Source organism: Silurus aristotelis, assembly GCF_946808225.1.
Source record: "Silurus aristotelis genome assembly, chromosome: 13".
NCBI classification, from domain to species: domain Eukaryota; kingdom Metazoa; phylum Chordata; class Actinopteri; order Siluriformes; family Siluridae; genus Silurus; species Silurus aristotelis.
The window spans coordinates 614523-636369 of NC_139586.1; the positions used below are offsets into that span (position 1 = coordinate 614523).

Genomic DNA, 21847 nt, shown 5'->3' on the forward strand with positions numbered 1-21847 from the left:
GCAACCCTAAAATGATAGACAACAATTATCTATCTAATGACGTTCAGGGTTTAACCAACGTTCACGTTAATTACATCAAAATTGCAATGACTGACAACAAACGTAATGTTTATAGATGCTAGCTAGCGGAGCAGGAGCTTGTCGTTCTGCGTAAGAAATACGTACATCATGTTTTTGTACACCGTAAACCGACTGAACATTCATTGTTTTTATTTTTCCAAGAAGAGGTTACGACAGGATTACTAGCATTAGCATGCTAATCATGTTTATTAACTGATATAGCATTTCGGAATTCAATTTGAGCAGGTATTAAAGTCACAAAGTGAAAATGAAGAATGAGAAAGCAGGAGGAAATCCTTCATGAATGACAGGTGTCTCCTCGGCTCTCTTTGACCTGAGGGCATCAGAAAAAGGAGAAGACCGCAGAAGAATACTGACACCTGGCCTTCAGGGCTTCTTCAAATCCGAACTGTTGGTTCGTAAAACCGGACTTTAGTTCACCGATCGTTCCTTCGAACACGTCAGGAAAAAGGATTTGGATGTTCTGGTATTGTGCACGTGTTACTGCCCTGCGTGTTCCTGATCCTGATGGAGCAGTGAATTTTGAGAATAGGTTCAAACAAGTACAAATTAATTGAATGAAGAATTTTAATATAATCAATAATCGTTAAACAGAAATATATTGAAATCTTCAGGAACGTATTTTATTGATTGGTTTTATAAATTACATAATAATAATCAATGCCGTTGTCCAATTTCAGGATCAGGAAACGAATCTTATTAAAAATGCAAACATGCAAAGCAAATGTTCATCTGGAAAACAAGTCCAGGTCACAGAGCAGGAATCAAACTAGTCACCCTTTCAGCCCGATCTGAACCAGTGACCACAGAAATCCCCAGCTGGAGAACACACTGGAGAGCTTCTTAACGTCGGCGTGATGTTTCTGCTGCACTTCTGCCAGCTTTATCAACGTCTAGCCGATGCCATTAAAGCAGGAGGATTTAAATAAAACGATAAGAAATAATCATTTTAGCGAGGCCATGGACATTATGCCCTCAATTAACTTCTATTTTTGCACACTGGGGTGCGTATTTCTGAATCTTGATGTGGTGTAGCAGAAGCTACTCAAGGTCATGATAAATGCCAAAGGATTAGTAAAGACCTCAATATGTCTCCAGAATCTGCAGGTTTTGTTTGATACCTGTTCCAGAGCATGTAATGGTGTAAATCTCGATGTAAAAATAGCAAATGTACGAAGCTGAAGATAAAGATCTTCACCGTTGACATAAGCACAGCCAAGGAGAAAGTGGACTCTTAATAATATGGTTGTTTTGATGAACATTCAGGAATCGGCTCCCTGGGTATCGTCAGTTTCCCAGACCAGATGGCGTAAACGTTATCTGCATATGTTCTCGGCCTTTTTTTACCCAGACCTTCTTTTAAAAACATCCCGGTGGAATTGTTTGATCGGGTTAACCAGCAAATAATTGCACAATAACATGGTCCAGTGGCTCATGACAGATGGCCTGCAGTTACATCTGTGTAGAAGAAAGAGGAACATTCCCCTGCCTTCCTGTTCACCATTCAGAAATATATTACAGGAGTTAGAAAGGAGACCGGATTCGCACCTCAACAAGACATGACAGAGTTTAAACTTGGAATCATGTCGGCACGAAAATGTTTTTTTAAACAAAAAAATGGTTTTAAGCAGGAAAAGATGAACACGTGTGCCAACTGGGCACATGCCCATGAGTCCTGCCAACCAGAAGGCCATCACGAGCATCGATTTAAAACGAATCAGTAGACCGTTTTTTTGAATATTAACACTTCTGGGAGGTTCCCGTTTGGACAGATGAGATCGAACCGAAGCTTTCTGAGGGACCGTCCTCGCCATGCTCACAGATGGAAAAAGAAAATGAAAGCTTCTCTGAAACATGGAGGAGGAGCCTGGAATCTGTGCAGGGGGAAAATCACAATGAAATCTCAAGACTCCCAAACCGTCCCTGAGCAAAATCATGTCAGAGAGCTCCATCTCAGATGCAGCTCATGGGTTCTCCGACAGGATACAGCACCCGAGAACCGCAGTGACCGAGAAAGAAACACTGGATTAGACTAAAGTCTAAATCCTTTCCAAAATCTATAGAAAGAAACCATGCAGTTTGAGCAAGTCCAGAGGAAAACTGAAGTTCTCCTGGAGAAGGTGAGCTTGCATTTCTTGCCACACCGGATCTGGAGATGTCTTTAAAAGGGTGCATATTTTTTCAGTGTCACCTCCTGCTTCAAAAGATACACAAGGAATAAAACATGAAGTGGTGTGAAGTTATACCAGGGGCCAGTGTGAAGCAGAGGAGCCTGGTTTATATTTGGTGTGTGTGTGTGTGTGTGTGTGTGTGTGTGTGTGTGTGTGTGTGTGTGTGTGTGTGTGTGTGTGTGTGTGTGTGTGTGACATCAGAGCCAAAACATGTCCTGTCTAAGTCAAGCCTTCGAATATTCTCGGTTTCATGCACAGTAATGCGAAACCCTCTGACAAGCTCCAGTTGTTTTATTTATTATTTTTTTGGAAACTTTTCAGCCTTGTTGTGATCATCATCCTGAACCGAACTCAAAAACCCAGAGCTAATACTGAAAAATCTTTACAACAACTCCAGAAGATCTCAGGTTCATGCAGTAGGAAAAGCAGGAAGCCGTCACCGTCTCACCTCTGTCATGGCGAAGACTCTCTTTCCACAGGGAACCACTTTGTACCACTTGTCGTGCAGCATGTCCATGTAGCCGTCAGATTTGTATCGGCTGATGAACTCTGAAATGTTGGATGTGAGAGGCGAGTTCTGGGCGAGTCCGATTCCGTAACCTGCCGGCGATAAAACGAGTCAAAGCCGCAATCATGCTGTTTATTTCATCTGGAGCGTAAACACTGAAGGTGAGTCAATGACAAAATGGAGGGTTTGAGGAACACTGTCACGATAAAGCAGGAGGAGAAAAACCAGAAAAGCGTTTGTGTACGTCCCTCCTCTTAAACAATAGAGATTTTAGAACAGATTTTCTGTTCTAAACTGAACTGGCCACGAGCGGTCCGAGGACGGACACGATGGAATTAATGTGGAGAAGACGTGTGAAATTAGAGCAAGGTTTTAGAAGATATTTTTTATCTCGAGGGCTGTAAGTGGTTGAATAATTACCCCCAATCATTTTGAATCTCATCTCTGTGCTTGTAAAATCCTGAAACTTCACTTTTTCATCATAAATAATTGAACGTTTTCTATTTCACTTCCCTGGAGAGGTTTGTGGCACCTTCTTATACCCCTGTTTTTTTTGTGAGGAACCTCTGAGTAGGTGCTTTTCTGCCACACGGGAAAAAGCCGAGAGAGTCTCATCAAAGAAATCCTCCAGACAAATTTCAAAGCAGGTGAGCTGTGAAATACCATCAGGAGTTTAGAAAACGAAAACATGGGATGAGAATTCCAAAGAAAGGAAAGCACACGGATCAGTGCAGGCCTCGGAAACCACAAATGGATCTGATACAGTGTGTGTGTGTGTGTGTGTGTGTGTGTGTGTGTGTGTGTGTGTGTGTGTGTGTGTGTGAGAAACCCAGAGACTGATTTGTTAGCGTTAAAGTAACTGTCTACAATTTGGAGCCCTGACATTGTTTAAAAAAAAAAAAAGATCAGGCTGAAACCATTCTGAAAATATCTGATCTAATAAACAAATGACAGACGATTAAAATTGTTATCTGAGTAAAAACCCAAGCGTATCGATTCTAATCATAACTACACTCCGATCTCTGTCCTTTCCAGATGTTTTCCAGAACGATGATTTCACATTTACCTCCTGATTTTATGTCTTCATAAAAGCAGAGTTTCTCTGATTTCTCAGCAGTATAGAATCTATAAATCCACACAATACTGACTGCTTTAAACATGCACACAGTGTGACCTCTATATATATATATATATATAAAGTGTTACAAAGGAAAGAGAATTGAGTTTCTAACCTTCAATAGCGAAGGGTTTACCGACCGTCAACAGTTTACATTCAGCATCTATGGATACCTCGAAGTCCAGCAGAGCTTTGTCCATGATGAAAGCATCCAGCTTAGGGGGATCTGTCCTTCACAACACAAAGAGAGAGGGATTATAGAACTGCATGCACACACACAAGCACTTTTTCCTACTTGGCTATTCTTTGATTTGATTAAATATGCACAGCAAGGTTTTCATCAGTCAGACTCGGCCTCGCTGTCAGTTGCAAATGGAACCATCATCATTTGTCCAAGCAAACTGTTCCTAAGAAAACACACCCATAAATCTGGTGTCACCCTAAACGAAATGGAAAATTAATACACACCGATGCACAATAGCCGGATCAAATTCCTGGTGCTGCTAAAAGAACAGCAGCACAATTGCTGATTAAGGAGGCATCACACTAAAGATTTTTAGCCTGCAGGAGAAACTTTTCACAATGAACGTTTTTTTTATTCAAAAGTTTTGACAGGTTGCTGAAATGTGCTGAAAACGAGAAAGTATTCGGTCTAGCCGGAGTAAACAGCGTATCTGGGATGCATGAAGGCGAAGGCAAAAACAATAAATCATGATTAGGCAAAAGAGAGCTTATATATATATATAGGGACAAACCATTGGAGGCTCACAATCGTATCAGACGTCTTCGGATACAATCGCATTAAATTTTCCCTTTCACTTCAACTAGGAGACCAAACCTGTTCACACATGACAATACCCCTGTGCACAAAGCCGGCACCATGAACATCTGCTTTACATGATTAGAAAGATGTAAAAGATCTCCTGCTATAGAGATTCTCATCCCTATTGAACATTATAGAATGCGAACGCTGACTGCACCCCAGGCCTCCACACCTACATCAGTTCCTGACTTTACTAACACCTGAATGAAGCTCCACACATTTCCACAAATCTAGTGGAACATCTTCTCAGAAGAGTTGAACTTATTATAACTGCAAATGTGAAATCCGATGTTCACAAATCATATACAAATCTTACAGATGGTTTTTTTGCCTTCCTATATTTTCCACTTTCCTACATGACCATGTTATTGAGTTTACTAGAACCATAAAACATTTTGACATCCGGTTGGAAAATTACTGAAACAATCTGATCATTTTTATATTTTATTGGGTTCTTACTGCCATCCAAGTACAGATTTCTTTAAACTAGTGTCACAATACCACCAGATATTGGAACCATTACCATTAGAAGGAAATAACAGAAATAAAAAACAAATATGAGATAAACTCTGAACATGTAACGAGCAGAAACAAGAAGAAGACGGAACTGAAATGAAGGTAGGAACAGAGACTGCTATGTATTTTTTATATCAACCTGGACTACCAAATACATGCAAACACCACACACACACACACACACACACACACACACATCCTGAATCAGTGTCACAGACTTCAGCACAGCAACAACAAAGAAGACACAGGTGTGAGCAGACAGGAAGTCCCAGACCTTCTCCCTGCACAGAATAATAAACATCAAGAGAAACAGGTAGAAAATCTGGACCTTATTTATCTGAGTGACTGATACTATCAACATTATGATCCCAAATCTTTTTCCCTGATCTAATGAAAACCTCTAGTTCATAAGTAAATCATAAAACAAGATAGAGAGCATGCTAGCATCAGAAGCTAATCAACAACAAAATGGCGTAATGCCGTTATCGCTAAATAACACCGTATACATTATACACGATATATATATATATCGTCCAGGGAGCAGAGGCTAAAAAAAATGAAGCATCACAGATCAGTTGCTTTTCTGATCGAACAATGCAGAAAATGGAGCAACATAATTCCACATCGAACTCTGAATCTCAATTCTTCACCTCCACATGGTGCAGTAACCCTCTGTACGAGTTAAACAAGTTAAGAGTATCAGCAAGTTCTGCACGACACAGACAATGAAATGTCCCAATATCCTTGTACTAAACATCAGCACTTCGTGGAACGTCGCCTGTCCAATCAGATTAATGGACTATAATTAAGTGTTGTTTCAAAATCAATCAATCAGTACACAAGATATTTCCAGTGTTACACCACACTCAGGTATTTTCTTGTTTTTAATGAATGCCATGATCTCTTACTTGAGAGTAGCAACACCATCTGGCGTGGTGGGCTCGTTGAACCTCCTCATATATTCGTGCATTTCAGGGAAGCTTTTCTTCATGTAGTCCTCGGCACTGCTTTCACGTACCGTGCCAAAGCGGAACCCTTGGGAGGGGTGATGGAGCTGGAGAGACATGTGATTAACAAAAGCAATATAGTCAAGAACAACAACTTCAATCACAACTGATTATGTCTCAGCTGCAAACAAAGCTGGATGAACAATAGCACACAGACTGAAAGATAAGCATTGAGTATAACGAGGAGAAAAAAAAGGGTCTGGTGAATGGAGCAGAAGTGGACGCTAGACAACACTATACTTTACCGCCCTACAGCACAAACCACTGAGTTTGTTTATTTTTTGGTAAGGGTCTCATAAATGCAGTTCCTGTTTCAGGTGCACAGGTAGTGTCATTAGAGCACTTATCTTATGGTTCCTACATAAGAAGAAAGAAAAATGTAAAACAAATGGTCTCGAAAAACATCACAGGATCTTTTTTAGCACTATAATTTTCACAGTAGTAATATCTAGATTAATACACAATGTTCACATTGCTGATGTCACCAAATTATGGGAGAAATCTGTCCTGTATATGAAAGCGCAGGTTAGTGCAGAAAGCGATTGGATAATGAAATTAAACATGTATTCTAACTAATGTGTTGTTTTTGCGGTCATTTTTCCCACCTGCACTGTAAGGACCTGGTATGGTAAAGTCTAACCAGCTTTGTTTTGCATAGCACAGGTGAATATTCAATAAAAATGATTCCTTTAATAGAGATTTATGTCACACATATTCTTCATACTAAGTAATCAAGGATTCTTTCAGCTCGATTAAAGGAGGTGGAGGGCAATTTACTACCAAAAGCATGGCCTCCGTCCTCTCTACACATCTCCTGCACAGGTTTAAGAGGTGTTCCGGGTCACTGAAAAATCACCCTCACTTGAATTCATTAAGCTTTGCTTTGTGCATTGTGTTTTTGTGAGTGCTATAAATGTTTCCTTAAATAGAGACCTGTGGAGCAAACCACTGAACCTCCACCTGAACTAAAGCTTTTAGGAATAACTACATGAAATAAAACTCTCACTTTGGCATCATGAATGCCTGAAAGCTCTTCAAAGGTCTTTTCCCCAACCATAACTGCAGCAAGGTTGGCTGTGTAACTGGACAAAACTAACAAGCAAAAGATGGCCCACAGGTTCATGAGGAATCGTCCTGTCCAGCACTTGGGCGTCTTACTCGATACCGTACGGCCAAACAGAATGGCGTAGCACAGGTTAAGGGCTGAGGAGTAGGAGAACACCTTAACGCGGTTACGCCCGTGTGGAGTCATGCCAAACGGGCTTTTCCACTCATAAAGGGTGAGGAAGAGTGCCGTCATGTGCAGTGCTACAAAGATGCCCACCCACATGGACCAGTGCAGTGGCCACATGAAAGCTCCGATGGGTGCTGCCGTGTCCTTGCTGCGCACCAGGATGCCTAAGCTGGTGGAGAAGAAAGGGCTGGTGAAGTCCATGACTTTGCTGCGTGCCGAGTTGATGCTGAAGCTGGTGACGGCCATATCAGCCACGCCGTTTAGCAGGTCTCCGACCAGTCCTGTCCAACGGCCACCTTTCCATGCCCCGTATTTTCCGTCTCCCACAATGTAAAGGTCAAATTCAAAGTTCATGTCCTCAGCCAGCTTTTCCAGCAGGTCGATGCAGTAACCATAGCAGCACTTGCTGTAATCCGCTGGAATAAACGTGTTATTCCCTTGTGCTCGCATGGCAAAAACACGATCCAGTGTGTCTGAACTGTTGCTCCCTGCATCCAGGCAGTACTGTCCAGCGGGGCAGTTACCATCCTCGTCCACCTCCCTCGTGAACACAAACGGATGCTCGACAAGGGTGACTACGCGGACGCGACTCCCAGAAACGGGGAATCCGGGCCTCCAGCGACTGCGCTCATGACCTTTTTGTGCCTCGGTGCGTTGGCGTGGGGTTGAGCTCTGCCACAGACCTCGCTCCTCTACATCCAAGTGGGTGCCCTCCCAGCTGCCCACCGTCACCCAGGTGGGCTGGCCCACGGCATCGCGCCGAAGCCTCCATATGTGCACGCGCTGAGATGTAAGAACGCGTGAAATGTTGCGTTGCACGCTGACTGCTCCAGTCAACCCCATGAAGGTTGTGTTCGAGAGAAACCTGGAAGCGAAAGAACCGATATAAAGACTTGCAAACAAAAATGCAGGACAAATTATACCTAGAACATCAGTAATAACAAATAGTCAGAAGTGTTCTTCATACCGTACCTCTGCACTTCCAGGAAGGTGGGTAACCCCTCACTTGTTACAGGAGCAATACTTAATTCTGTCTTATTGCCACCAGCAGGACGACAGACAATGAAATATGGCAGCTGCAGTCAGGGATGGACTGGGGAAAAGAGACTGCCTCTCTGCATGACTGACACAATCTGGCTGCCTTTGCACTGTAAACTAAATATGTTCCTTTCACAGGGAGCATATTTGCTTGTAAAACTTCATCTAGTTTAATAAATTATAGCTGCTTGACTGACTGAGCTGAAGATCCAGGGAGGAGATCGGGTCATTTTAGACAAGGCAATGATTCTGTGGGCCAGCCGAGGCTCTTACACGGACCTAGAAAATGAACATCTTCAGCCATCAATAAAAGGCATGGCATGTGTCCAATAGTGAGCTGCTTCATAAAAAAAGTTAAAAGGAGGGAAAAAAAAAAAACATAAAACGCAATTTGGCCTGAAACCATTTTGTCATTAATTTAGCCTGTGAGAGACACGAGTTGGCCCACATTCAGATGTCCCCCCTCGTTCCCCCCTCGTCCCCACTACCCACTCATCATAGTGCTGAGTGATATTGCATTTACAGACTATGGTTCCTCTTTTTTAGGATGGCAGGATTTAATTAGTTAAAACCAGCTCCCATTTATATCACTGCCAGAGCAAACAGCGCACCGAGAGAACCAATGAAATTAAAGCTAATTCCCCCAGTGGACTTTCACAAGCTCAGGAGCACACCATGAACTAATGAGTTATAGCGCACACTTCAGTATTGATTAAAGGAAATTACACAGCAAGCGAGAACATTTAAAAGTCACGTATGTTGAGAATAATGTTATTATCAGTCAGTCTTAACTGTAACACCGCTCGGGTCAGGGGGACAAAACGATCCCCGTTTATGGCAACGTAACTGGCTTAAGTGCCACCGAGGACTATTGATCGGTCTCCGTTGCACCGCCGCTTTTGTCCTGCTGAATTGTTTGACATTGTGTTTGGGTCTATTTGACAGATTTTATCCTGTTGTGCTGAGCAGCAGAATTCTCTGCATGGCCAAGGCGCAGAGCAATCCTGCTTGTGTTTGTAGGGAGGGTTTTTGAGGAGAAAAAAAAAAGGAAAAGAGTGAAACCTCGCTAATCCACACGGAGCAGTGGGCTCGTTTGATAAGAGTGATCCCTGCCTCGTGGGAAGGTATTTGAGTGAAGCTCATGAATACAGCTTAAAGCTCCAAAACATGTTTGCATTCCAGCTGCCAGACTAGCAATTTCACTGCAGTGTCACCAAAAGTCAATGGCTGTGTAAACCTGATGCATGAAAAAAAAAAGCCCATTTATTTTCAATATTTGAATAGTTGTGAATCAGACGGTCGCTATTGCAAATTCACCCTCCGTTCAGGAAAAACGCCAGTAGTTTTACTGCTGGTCTTAAAGTATAATTAACTCACTGCTGATTCACAATGCTGACTATCATGTATTATTTTCCCCCAAATGTAAATCGGTAAAAGAATTCAATAACGTTCTTTTGGAGTGAGTTAAGAATCGAGCCTAAGAGACCTGCACATTCCAGTAGATTAATCCATCACTGCTTTAAGGCTCTGATTTACTTCACAAATTACGATTACTGCAATCAGATAAACTACATGCAGAGTCAGTGAGCGCAACGCAAGTGATACAATAACGCCGGCGTCTGGAAACATCGGCAGAGGAAACGATATGTAATTGAGATTTGCACCTGGATCCGATATCTCCTGAAGTTAAACTGAAACATCACATGATGATTAGAAATAAACCTAAAATAAAGGCGTGTTGAGTTCATAAGGTATATTATAATGTTCAAAACAAAACAAAAAAAACATTGAGGTATTCTGTTGAAAAGCATACTGGAAATCTGAAACCAACCTGATCACGTTAATAATACTTTCTGATAATTTTACCAATAATTCTCTCTCACTATTAAAAAAACAAGCTTTTACAAATGTCTTAAGCACTAAGCTACCACCTCATCATTGAGACTAGTATAGTGCAGGTCAAAGTGAACTTCTAATCTGTGCAATATTTCAGTTCAGTGCAAAAATGTATTTGTTTTTTAGACAGAACTCAACAATGCTCTTGGTGTGAACTCCATGTGCCAGTTTGTGTTATATTTCTCATTTAATATGCCTCGAGCAAGTTATCAAAAATCCCCCATATTTACCATATGCAGAAATCCACAATGGAGCTCAGTGAGGTCATTGGGAAATGTGTTCAGTAGCTGTTTCATTCCGGATAGAACTGGAATTTAGATTCAACAGACAAATGCAGACTACCCGTGTGTTTAACGCTCTGAACTCGCACCTGAACTCCTTTCAGCCAATCACAATCCACTATTCACACCTGAACTCCTTCCAGCCAATCACAATCCACTATTCACACCTGAACTCCTTCCAGCCAATCACAATCCACTATTCACACCTGAACTCCTTTCAGCCAATCACAATCCACTATTCACACCTGAACTCCATTCAGCCAAACACAATCCACTATTCACACCTGAACTCCTTACAGCCAATCACAATCCACTATTCACACCTGAACTCCTTTCAGCCAATCACAATCCACTATTCACACCTGAACTCCTTACAGCCAATCACAATCCACTATTCACACCTGAACTCCTTTCAGCCAATCACAATCCACTATTCACACCTGAACTCCTTTCAGCCAATCACAATCCACTATTCACACCTAAACTCCTTTCAGCCAATCACAATCCACTATTCACACCTGAACTCCTTACAGCCAATCACAATCCACTATTCACACCTGAACTCCATTCAGCCAAACACAATCCACTATTCACACCTGAACTCCTTCCAGCCAATCACAATCCACTATTCACACCTGAACTCCTTCCAGCCAATCACAATCCACTATTCACACTGATCAAGGTGTAGGTTATGGTATGCAACACACAATTCAGATTATATTTTGCCTTTTAAACATTGAATCTGGTGAAGTCTCTGTTTCAGTCTGCTTGTTAATAGTAGTGGACAACTGGATATTTACCCACTTTGAAGGGTTTCATTCGAGGTGAAGAGTGGGAAATTTCCTCCCGTTTAAGCTTTTATTACTCTACAATTTCAATAGACTGAAATAACAAAGAACAAATCCTACAGACCAGCACTTTAATTATGAAATAAAGATCCGTTGTTCAAAGAATAAAAGCATTTACCTGGAAATGTACTGTCCAGATGAAGGCAGTTCATGCTTATTGGGTTTATCAAAACAATTCACCATATTTTGGATGAGCGCAAGATCTGGCCGCACGAGTGTAGCAGCAGCGACTGCTCGACTGACCAGCTGTAAACTGTCACGAATGTAAAAGTCCAGAGGTTTGAGGTCGACCTCTCCGTAGGCCAGCAGCCCCAGGGGTAAGCCAATGGACTGCAAGGCATCGGGGCTTAATGGATATCCCATAATCCAGTGCATGGTAGGTAACGTAAGCCCGAGGTCATGAGCACTGCGCAGCACGGCAGAGGCGCATTGTGGATCGGACCCAAGAAGCAGCACCGACGATGGAGGATGTTGGTCCTGGCTGAAGTGCTGCTCCAGAAAATCTGATATGCTTTTTTGGTCTAAGGAATTATCAGAAAGGTTGAGGGTGGCGCGGAGGTACCAACGTGAGGTGCCCTTCGCCTCGTCACCATGCAGCTTCAGAAGGTCGAGAAGGCCAGCTTCTTCCCAGCCCTGGCAGAGTAAAGCCATGCCCTCATGCCAGCCACTCCGCTGCAGCACCGTCAACAGCAGCTCCGCCAGGTCTGATACAGGGATCCGAGTCATCATCTGCAAGTGAAATCGGTTCTGTAAAGCAGAAAGGAAAAATCATTAGAAGTGCAGAAATACATTTATATAAGAACGCTGATATGATTATGCAGGAATTCCATTTCATTATTAATCGTCTCATTCCACTCCACATCTGTCTGTGGACCCTGTCAGCACCACAGGCGTCTCAGGAACATCACTCCGGACCTTTTCTATATCATCACTTTCACATTTAATCAAGAAACTTTTCAATTGTATATTTTTAATAAAATATAGCTTCCCTTTTTTACATTTCTCCACCTATATTTGATCTGGTTTGACTCCCAGGAGGTGCATCACACGACACATAGGCATAGGACATGCATTCCATTACTTTTAATAGATGACATTACACTTCTTCTTATCCAGAAATCTTTTTTAATTTACAACCACAAAAGGTTCTGTCCAGTTCTGTGCTTATAAACCTAAGACCCTTATGATGCAAAAAAAGAACCCTGAGGCCTTGAACCTTATACAGATTTGGATGCAAAAACTGGGTTTGATTCAAACACCAGACGAAAAACTAAAACAATAATATACAATCAGTGATGTGAAAAGGTCAAGCGATCTGCATGCAGACGGAGACCGAACACGAAGTAATAAAACAGACAGAAGGCGGAGAACCGATCAAATAAACGTGAGGAATGAAGTTGGCATGGAACAGGAGCATTCATATCTTAAAATCAGTCATGGGCCATCAGGGCGTTCAAGGTCTTCTCTGCTGGCCTCCACTCCATCAGAATCAAAATTTGTATTCAATGATTTGTCATACACTATTCTCTTCATTTTAACTCCGTTGGAGTTTCCATCCAATCAGATGTCAGCTGTCACATTACTTGATGGCGGGGGTCACGGGCTTCTGCCGTAATGTGAACACTACAGGCATCCGAACCAATACGACTTGCTGACTCCTAGGCCTTCGAAAAGCCATCTAATATTGACAGCATTTTCATGTCCTTTGATCGGATGGTCAGAGAGCGCACTAGTCAGAGCTCACCACCTGCATCCGTATCAAACTGCACACTCTCACATTTATTCAAATGGATTTAATGGCTGTTTTTTATTCCACAACGATTGACAGAGGAGAAGAAACTGATTTGGTTGCAGATACACTTACAAGAAGACGGGCTTTTCAAGAAAATCTGGACGTGGTGAGAAAAGGTCAACAGTTCAAACCAGTTGTTAAGCTTTTTCATAAACCGTTTATACTTTTGCGATTTCTTTCCTGTGGAATTTGCACAAAAACTTACTTCATTACAGAAATGCACTGAAACCCCGGAGACCTTTTTATGAGGTAATTATGGAGGCTTCTGCTAGAGATGATGTATGTGGAGGTGTGGAGAGCGCCCCCTGTCTGTTTTCTTGATTTTACAAAAGCACAATGTTTTGCTGTTATTATGAATGAATAGAAATAAAAGGACCCTTTACAGATTCGAATAATGTATTGCTTTTATCTGTACGATCAAAAATTCAAAGTCTTTCACGTTCGTTTCAGCGCTATGAGTAAAAAATGTTTGTCGATTCCGAGGGTTGATTGTCGGATGTTGCCATGTTGCGCATCATGGCGGATTTTGGTGACTTAACGCATCAGTAAAACAAATGTTTACTGATTACAATATATTTTATAAAAAAAAGGAGGCCGTAAATAAACCTGTGTTGATTTACCACGTTTATATTTATTTCTTTATATTTTTTATAAAAATGGTCAAACAGAAATGCGCGCTGCATCAATCGCTCGGTAATAAAATTAATGCCGTTCAAATGTATTTGCGTCAACGTGTTTATTTTGACAGCCCAAATTTAAATATTAATACAAGCGAATTTTCAACTTGGTAACTTGTGTGGTGGTAAAGATCCACCACATAGAACACAAGCAGAGAAAAGATGATGATGATGATGATCAGGAATGTCTCTGTTCTCATCACTGACTCCCTCTGTCTCATCCACGTTAACCCCAGACTCTTTACTGTCTTCTGCCTGCTCATGTGAGCTTCAGAAACTGAGATCGAAAAAAACTGTGCAATGAAAATAAAAAACATTGACATTTTCTCCGAAAGATTAAAACTAAAGTAACGAGTCTGTTTTGAAAATGTAAGAAGTAGAAAGTTTACTTATAAATAAATATTGAAGTAAAATACACTGAAAAATCGTCTTAATTACAGTAATGAAGTATTTGTACTTTATTACTTCCCACTTCTGCTGATGGCAGAGAGACACATTGTTCATCGCTAAGTAGTGCAAAGTTTCTGTAATGGAATATAATAAACTGCATAACTTAATGATCTTAAATGGTTTTGATCTCATCACCATCAATCATCAGGAATTCTGAAGGTAATTTTCACCATCAAACCGAGTGATGGTTGTATTTATTTATACTTTTATTTGCACTATTCTTTTAAAGCGCTTATGTCATCCAGTTTCGGTTTCGGAGGTGCGATTGGTGTGTTGGCTCGATAACGTGTGTGACGGGTTCTTCTGCAAGGTCAGAGCAGGCCAGGCTGCACTGATTGTGGAGGGGGATCTCGATTCATACTCTCTCTCAGTGGATTTTCTCAGCTATGTGAAACTCCCATCTGATTCCAGCTGATCAATCAGTGCTGCTGTGATGTGAATGTTTCAATAAAGGCAAAGCTCAAAGTCTTTGAAATCTCTCCAAACGGAATGGATGGTGGAAAATATATTCCAGTCACATATATACCGAGTTTACATTCATGACCAGATTGCTGACTTCCAGGCTTGGCCAATATCCGTGAGAGTAGCTTAAATAATCTTTTTACTTGGCCACAGAGGGTAGATGCTCTATACCAGGAACATTCACTGGCATCATTTCAACCGCACAAAGAAACAAGCGCCCTTGCTGTATAGAGCGTTCCCTTTCAGAGAGGTCAGGACTGGTATTACCAAACAACATTTCTGCAACATTTTTAGCATTTAGGTTTTTTTTTTTTGGTCTTTATAAAGATTATTTACCGACCCCAGGCTGAACAACGAGCAGAAATTAATGCAGGGGCAAAATTCAATCATATAAAATAAACAGAAAGAAACCTATGGACTGTGGCGGCATGGAACCATGTAGACCCAACAACCATGCATGAAAAGCCTGAGCAGCAGAGTGTGGCGTGAGATGAGACTTAAAAAACAGGAAAATAAATTAAAATAAATAAATAAATAAAGACATACATTATAATTTGTACAAATAATAATATCAAATTGATGCAGTGCAATAATAATTTTTAATAATAAAAGTCCGAGGTGTTGGAGGTTTTTGATTGCATTAATGTAACACACACATATACAGTGAACAGTGTGAAGTTCACATTACTGTAGTGTTTATGGGAGAAGGTCAAACATGGCGGTGGCAGAGGTGACAAAAGTCCACACATCCTTTACTTAAGTAGAAGTACAGATCCTCATGGTTTAAAATACTCAGGTAAAAGTTGAAGTACTGATTATACTTTTTTACTCAAGTGAAAGTAAAGAAGTTTTGGCTCAGACATGTACTTAAGTAAAAAGTAGTTATTACTTCTACCTGTTTTAGCTGTTAACTGGACCTCACATCATAATAGATAGATAGATAGATAGATAGATAGATAGATAGATAGATAGATAGATAGATAGATAGATAGATAGATAGATAGATAGATAGATAGATAGATAGATAGATAGATAGATAGATAGATAGATCTTTATTGTCATTGCATAGTACAGGTACACAGAAACGAAATGCAGTTTGGCATCTACCAGAAGTGCAAAAAGTAGCAATCGTGCAAATAGTGCAGATAAACATGTCTCATATGTACAGCATGTGATATGTATGTAAGCATATGTACAGTGATTAAATATAAAGGCTGTATCAGTGCAGAGACGTGTGGACATCATTAAGAGCCTTTGCTATGTTTCCACACGGACAGTTAATGAGGTGATACCGGAGAAACTGCACCTCTTCAAGTCAAGTCAGGAAGCTTATATATATAAAATTATAGACATTTTACAGATTTGAATGATGAATTGTTTTTATCTGTACGATCAATAAAGACAGTAATTTAAGTTTGTGTCGACATTATGAGGGAAAAACCCACAAAACGCCACCTAGAGGGTAAATTGTGTAAAACATGGCGGATTTGGTGTTTGATTTGAGACTTGGCGCAGAAATAAAACAAAAGTTTACTGATTAAAAATATTTTTATCTGGAGTTTATTTATTTATTTTATATCTAAGAAAAGACGTCGTGGATAAACGTATTTTTTGCCGAAGGTTTTAATTGCGCCTCATTTTTATTTAGTTCTTTATTTATGTATTTACATTTTCTATAAAAATGGTGAAACAGAAATGCGCTGAATTGATAGCGTTAATAAAATTTTGTGCCGTTTAAAATTATTAAAATTTTGACAGACAAATATACATATATATATATATATATACATACATACATTATATATATATATATATATATATATATATATATATATATATATATATATATATATATATATATATATATTAATACAATATAATTAACTAATTAAAAAGAGTCAGGACTTTATACACCAGCGGATTGAAAAAGACGCGCAGTAACAGGAAATCAGTTGTTCGGCTGAAATCGGCGCACAGTGAAAATAAAAATAATATTTCACCAAATCAATGAATTAAAACTAAAGTAAGAGCCGGTTTTGAAAATGTAAGAAGTAAAAAGTACAGATATTTGTGTAATGAGTAAAAGTAAAAAGTTAAAGTACTGATACCAGAAAAATCTACTTAACTACAGTAACAAAGTATTTGTACTCCGTTACTTCCCACTTCTGGGCGGTGGGTATACAAGGTGGTATTAAAAAGGTTAAAGGCTAGTTCTTAAACACAGCAACCGCTAGCAGTACAAGGCTGCATGCACTGTCACAGGGAGCACCAACCTTCATATGTCTGTGCAACTGGTGAAACTCTGACCACGTGTTCCTGCCGACTTCGCCCTCTTCCCAAAGATGAAGATCCAGCTCGAAGGTTGCCGGCGTGAATCACAGAAGGTGCTTGACACACTTTGAAAAGAAGACTTCCAGGAAACGAAAGGAATTCCAGGAAATCCCCTTTTTGATACCACCTCATATTTTGAAATCATACACTGCAAATCTCAATATGCAACCTGACACACAGACACTGAAATCACACTCGTGTACTCGTTCCTGTAAGCTAGTTTACTTGGTAGCTAGTGATTAGGGTTGGTTTATTTAAAGTTAAAGGAAAAGAGACGCATTTATTATTGCTAGGTGTTAAAAACTATTGAACCTCTGCCCTGAAGAGTTTCCCCATATTACCAGCACACGTGACCAGCTAATCATTAAGCCTGTAATGATTTGGCTCTTTGTGTTGATGGAAAGTTGAACTTTAGTTTCAACTTTAAACCGAACAGGCCAGGCAGCCCCAAGGACCGAAGAAAAGAACCCTGAGCTTCAGACAAAGACTTTCCATGGTTAAAAAGGTCTGTGTTTAATATTCCAGACTGCTATTGATGTTAAGCACATAGTCTTCACTAAGTCATGTGTGTTTTAAGCTTCTTAGGGAGAGAGGAAATGAAAAATTGATGTCATTTCAATTAAAGAAGAAGTGTTGCAGCAGTACTGGCATAGTGCATCATCTTATTGCACGCTCAATCCTTCACAGTCCTACACAGAGTCTGAGCAGGCTTTCTCTTCCAACAATGTCACATCAAATTATTCCCAGGAGTGGAATTACTGGAATTATCATCAAGAGTCGCATGTCATAAAGAGTTCATCATATACAATTTGTACCACGTTATAGGTTCTGCTGCGTTTAGTGAAAACAAGTCCAAACGATACTGTTCATTTGAGGCTTGCTGAAGTAGAGCGAGAGAGTAATGAACAGACTTCATATGTTAAATAATATAAATATATCACTCATTGAATGGAAACACAAAGTCGATCAGAACCTTAACATCCGCGATCCGTTACAGCGTTCGTCTTCATTCTAATAGCTTCAGGAATCTATAAAGCTGATTTAAAAGTCATAATAATACATTAAAACCTTTATGAATCTTTACAATACATTAAAGCCCTTCAGAGAGCCTTCAATTTAAATAGTTCACCTTTTAATATACAAATACCAATTCACTTCTGCTGAAACAGCCAGAGGGGCTCGACTGATGGAACAGTTTTATATATTTTGATTATAAAAGCAATGCTTCATTTCAGTGGGGCCTGAGGATCAGTGTTATCCAGTCAGTGTAAAATACATGTGGCAGATGAAATAAGTTCGTTTTTTCATCTTATCAGGGGGACGAGATTCGCCTCTCTACCCCCTTCTCCAGGATAAAAATACCAGGAGTGCTCCAGGAGGTGTTTAATTCTACAAGGTGGTATTAAAAAGTTTTGAGACTAAGTGCCACAGATCCGGTCACTTTTGCCGAACATCCTCCCGCAGAAGCCTTAAAACCTGGCGGAAGAACTCGCTATTGACTGTTTGACCCCTGGGGACGTATTCTCGATGCTCAAAGCACTCGATGCACAATGAGATGACGAGCTCTTCACTGTGAAGACTGATGCTTCGTCTCAGGGTCATACCCCTACACTTAAGCTTTAACTAGGTAATGATCCTCGTCATCCACGGCACACTGACGGAGTTAACGGCAGACTTCAACTCAGTGTTCCTCCTGCTCCTGGGTCAGAGGCCAGGGGACGAAATTGTAAATGGCAGTATGTAATGTAGTGTATTGTTCTCCGACGACCATCATGAACAAGTTGCTGAATGGTTTCTAGGGTTAGGGTTTTGGTAAGGGTTGGGGTTAAGTTTAGGGTTGGGGTTGGGTTATTGTTGGGGTTAGGGTTGGGGCTAGGGTTTAGGGCTAGGGCTACAGTTATGGTTATGGTCAAGGTTAGGGCTTGGGCTTGGGGCTAGGGTGGGGGTTGGGGTTAGGGTTAGGGTCAGGTTTGGGTTAGGGTTGGGGTTAGGGTTGAGGTTGGGGTTGGGGCTAGTGTTAGGGTTGGGGTTAAGGTTAGGGTGGGGGTTAGGGTTAGGGTTAGGTTTTGGTTAGGGTTTCGGTTGGGGTTAGGGTTAGGGTTGGGGTTGGGGCTAGTGTTAGGATTGGAGTTAGGGTTAGGGTTGGGGTAAAGGTTGGGGTTAGGGTCAGGTTTTGGTTAGGGTTAGGATTGAGGTTGGGGTTGGGGCTAGTCTTAGGGTTGGGGACAGGTTTTGGTTAGGGTTGGGGTTTAGGGTTGGGGTTAAGGTTAGGGTTAGGGTTGGGGTCAGGTTTTGGTTAGGGTTAGGGTTAGGGTTGGGGTCAGGTTTTGGTTAGGGTTAGGGTTGAGGTTGGGGCTAGTCTTAGGGTTGGGGTTAAGGTTAGGTCTTCCTTATTTCTCGTCGTCTTCCAGCTGCATTTTTTCGCTCTTGAAGCTCACGTGGCACTCAAAACACCTCAAACAACTCGTTGCAGCATCGCTGTAAACACACGATTTTGTGTTGCAGATTTTTTTTAGTTTTACGCAGAATTTCACTTTGGTCGTTGTTTTAACTTGCTGTCCGTGAAGAAATCGCAGATGTGGTCAGAATAGCAGCAGTCACACGGCTCCCGACATACACAGGACGTGTTTTTTTGCGACACTGACTTATGAAGGTCGGTGCTCCCTGTGACTGTGCGTGCAGCCTTGTGCTGCCATCTGTTGGCGTGTTACAAAACTAGTCTGGAAAACTTTTGACACTGCCTCGTACATGATTTTGTGCGCTTAATGCATACTGTTACTGTAGCATGCAGGGGTTTTCATGCTGAAGCTCTTCAGTGAATGGAAATGGATCGTATACATGTGCATCATGGATCAAAGACCGCTGAGGTTTAATGAAAGTCACTGATTATGCTAGAGGACACACTTATCTTTTTTCTTGCACGTCATTGGCAATGAGATGTGAAAGATTTCTGCAAATTAACTATTTTTCTGCTCTATTTCTCATGGCCTGGCGATTTAACGACACTGTAGAACAGATCAGTGAGTGTGTGCTGCTGGTGTGTGTGTCGTTATCACATACAAAGGAGGAAAAACCCTGCATAGCAAAAAGTTTCCTTTACAACCAAAATTTGAACATCTAAACAATGAGATTAGAGGTCAGAACGAGCCGGACCTGGCGGGAGTGAGTGAAGAGGAACTGGAGCAGAACCTGCAGCAACGTAAACAACAATGTTCTGTGAACTCGCTATATTTAATTTCAGTGATGGAAATCATTAAAGCCATTTTGACACCCAGAGCTCTCAGCTGATTGCTTTAGTTCTGCTTGTGCTTTGGATCAGATATCAGATCCATTCTCTGCAGCCATGGTTCTGTAGCTCTCGAGCTTCTGAAACACTTCACTGGGGGGGTGTGTGTGTGTGTGTGTGTGTGTGTGTGTGTGTGTGTGTGTGTGTGTATATGTGTGTGTGTAAACTATTGACCAGAAAATGTTGTCCTCCACCCCTTTATACGTGTGAACATTTGTTTGAAACACACATCCTTATCACACAGCCATGCCCGAGTCTGAAGCTGCTAAAGAAACTAATGTTTTTAAGAATGATCATAATTAATGACACCTGAATTCCTTCCGTTTAATAATTTTTCTTTCAGGCAGCATGCTTCCCTTTCTCTACAGCGAAGGGACCTCGGCTAATCGGAGCTTTTTCAGTAAGAAAACTAATTGCATTCGTTGTCCTGCATGGCTGAACTCCATCCGTGCTGCTGCAAGTTCTGAGAGTGTAACACGCTCGGCTCTTTCCTTCACGTGTCTTAAAGAAACACGGATGGATAAAACGATTTACGGAAAAAGAACAAGAAGCAATCAAGTTTCAGAACGGTACTGTTTCCTGGACAAGATTTCAACCTGGCATTCGACTGTGAAAACTAAATGATCTTACTGTAGATATCAAGAAATGGAAGACGGAGAGAGAAAGAGAGAAAGAGAGAGAGAAAGAAATACACACTAGAAGGAAAATGGAAAATATAATGAAGATATGCACGTGCTCCCTATATATATATATATATATATATATATATATATATATATATATATATATATATATATATATATATATATATATATATATGGTATGTATTTTTCTTGTTGAATGTTGGAATCATACACATCTACGGCTTTACTATGGTAAAATACTGTGGTGTCAGAGCCGGACTGTGGTGTCAGAGCCGGACTGTGGTGTCAGAGCCGAAATGTGGTGTCAGAGCCGGACTGTGGTGTCAGAGCCGGAATGTGGTGTCAGAGCCGGACTGTGGTGTCAGAGCCGGAATGTGGTGTCAGAGCCGGAATGTGGTGTCAGAGCCGGACTGTGGTGTCAGAGCCGGAATGTGGTGTCAGAGCCGGACTGTGGTGTCAGAGCCGGACTGTGGTGTCAGAGCCGGAATGTGGTGTCAGAGCCGGAATGTGGTGTCAGAGCCGGACTGTGGTGTCAGAGCCGGAATGTGGTGTCAGAGCCGGACTGTGGTGTCAGAGCCGGAATGTGGTGTCAGAGCCGGACTGTGGTGTCAGAGCCGGAATGTGGTGTCAGAGCCGGAATGTGGTGTCAGAGCCGGACTGTGGTGTCAGAGCCGGAATGTGGTGT

The 21847-nt window shown here is 41.2% G+C and overlaps 1 protein-coding gene across 4 annotated transcripts in view; it reads right to left on the bottom strand.

Moving 5' to 3' along the window:
• Positions 1-21847, bottom strand: part of grin3bb (glutamate receptor, ionotropic, N-methyl-D-aspartate 3Bb) — a 52281-nt gene that overhangs the window by 5014 nt on the left and 25420 nt on the right. For 2 of the 4 annotated variants that reach the window (XM_083558244.1, XM_083558241.1), the window contains 5 exons: positions 11639-12267; positions 7230-8322; positions 6125-6270; positions 3993-4108; positions 2701-2852 (listed from right to left, as the gene is read on the bottom strand). In XM_083558244.1, the coding sequence (XP_083414370.1) occupies positions 2701-2852; positions 3993-4108; positions 6125-6270; positions 7230-8322; positions 11639-12249 (2118 nt within the window). In that variant the 5' untranslated portion in view covers positions 12250-12267. Of the gene's footprint in view, positions 1-2700; positions 2853-3992; positions 4109-6124; positions 6271-7229; positions 8323-11638; positions 12268-15237; positions 15363-21847 lie in introns of those variants that run through there. The other 2 variants (XM_083558243.1, XM_083558242.1) reach the window with 2 other exon arrangements.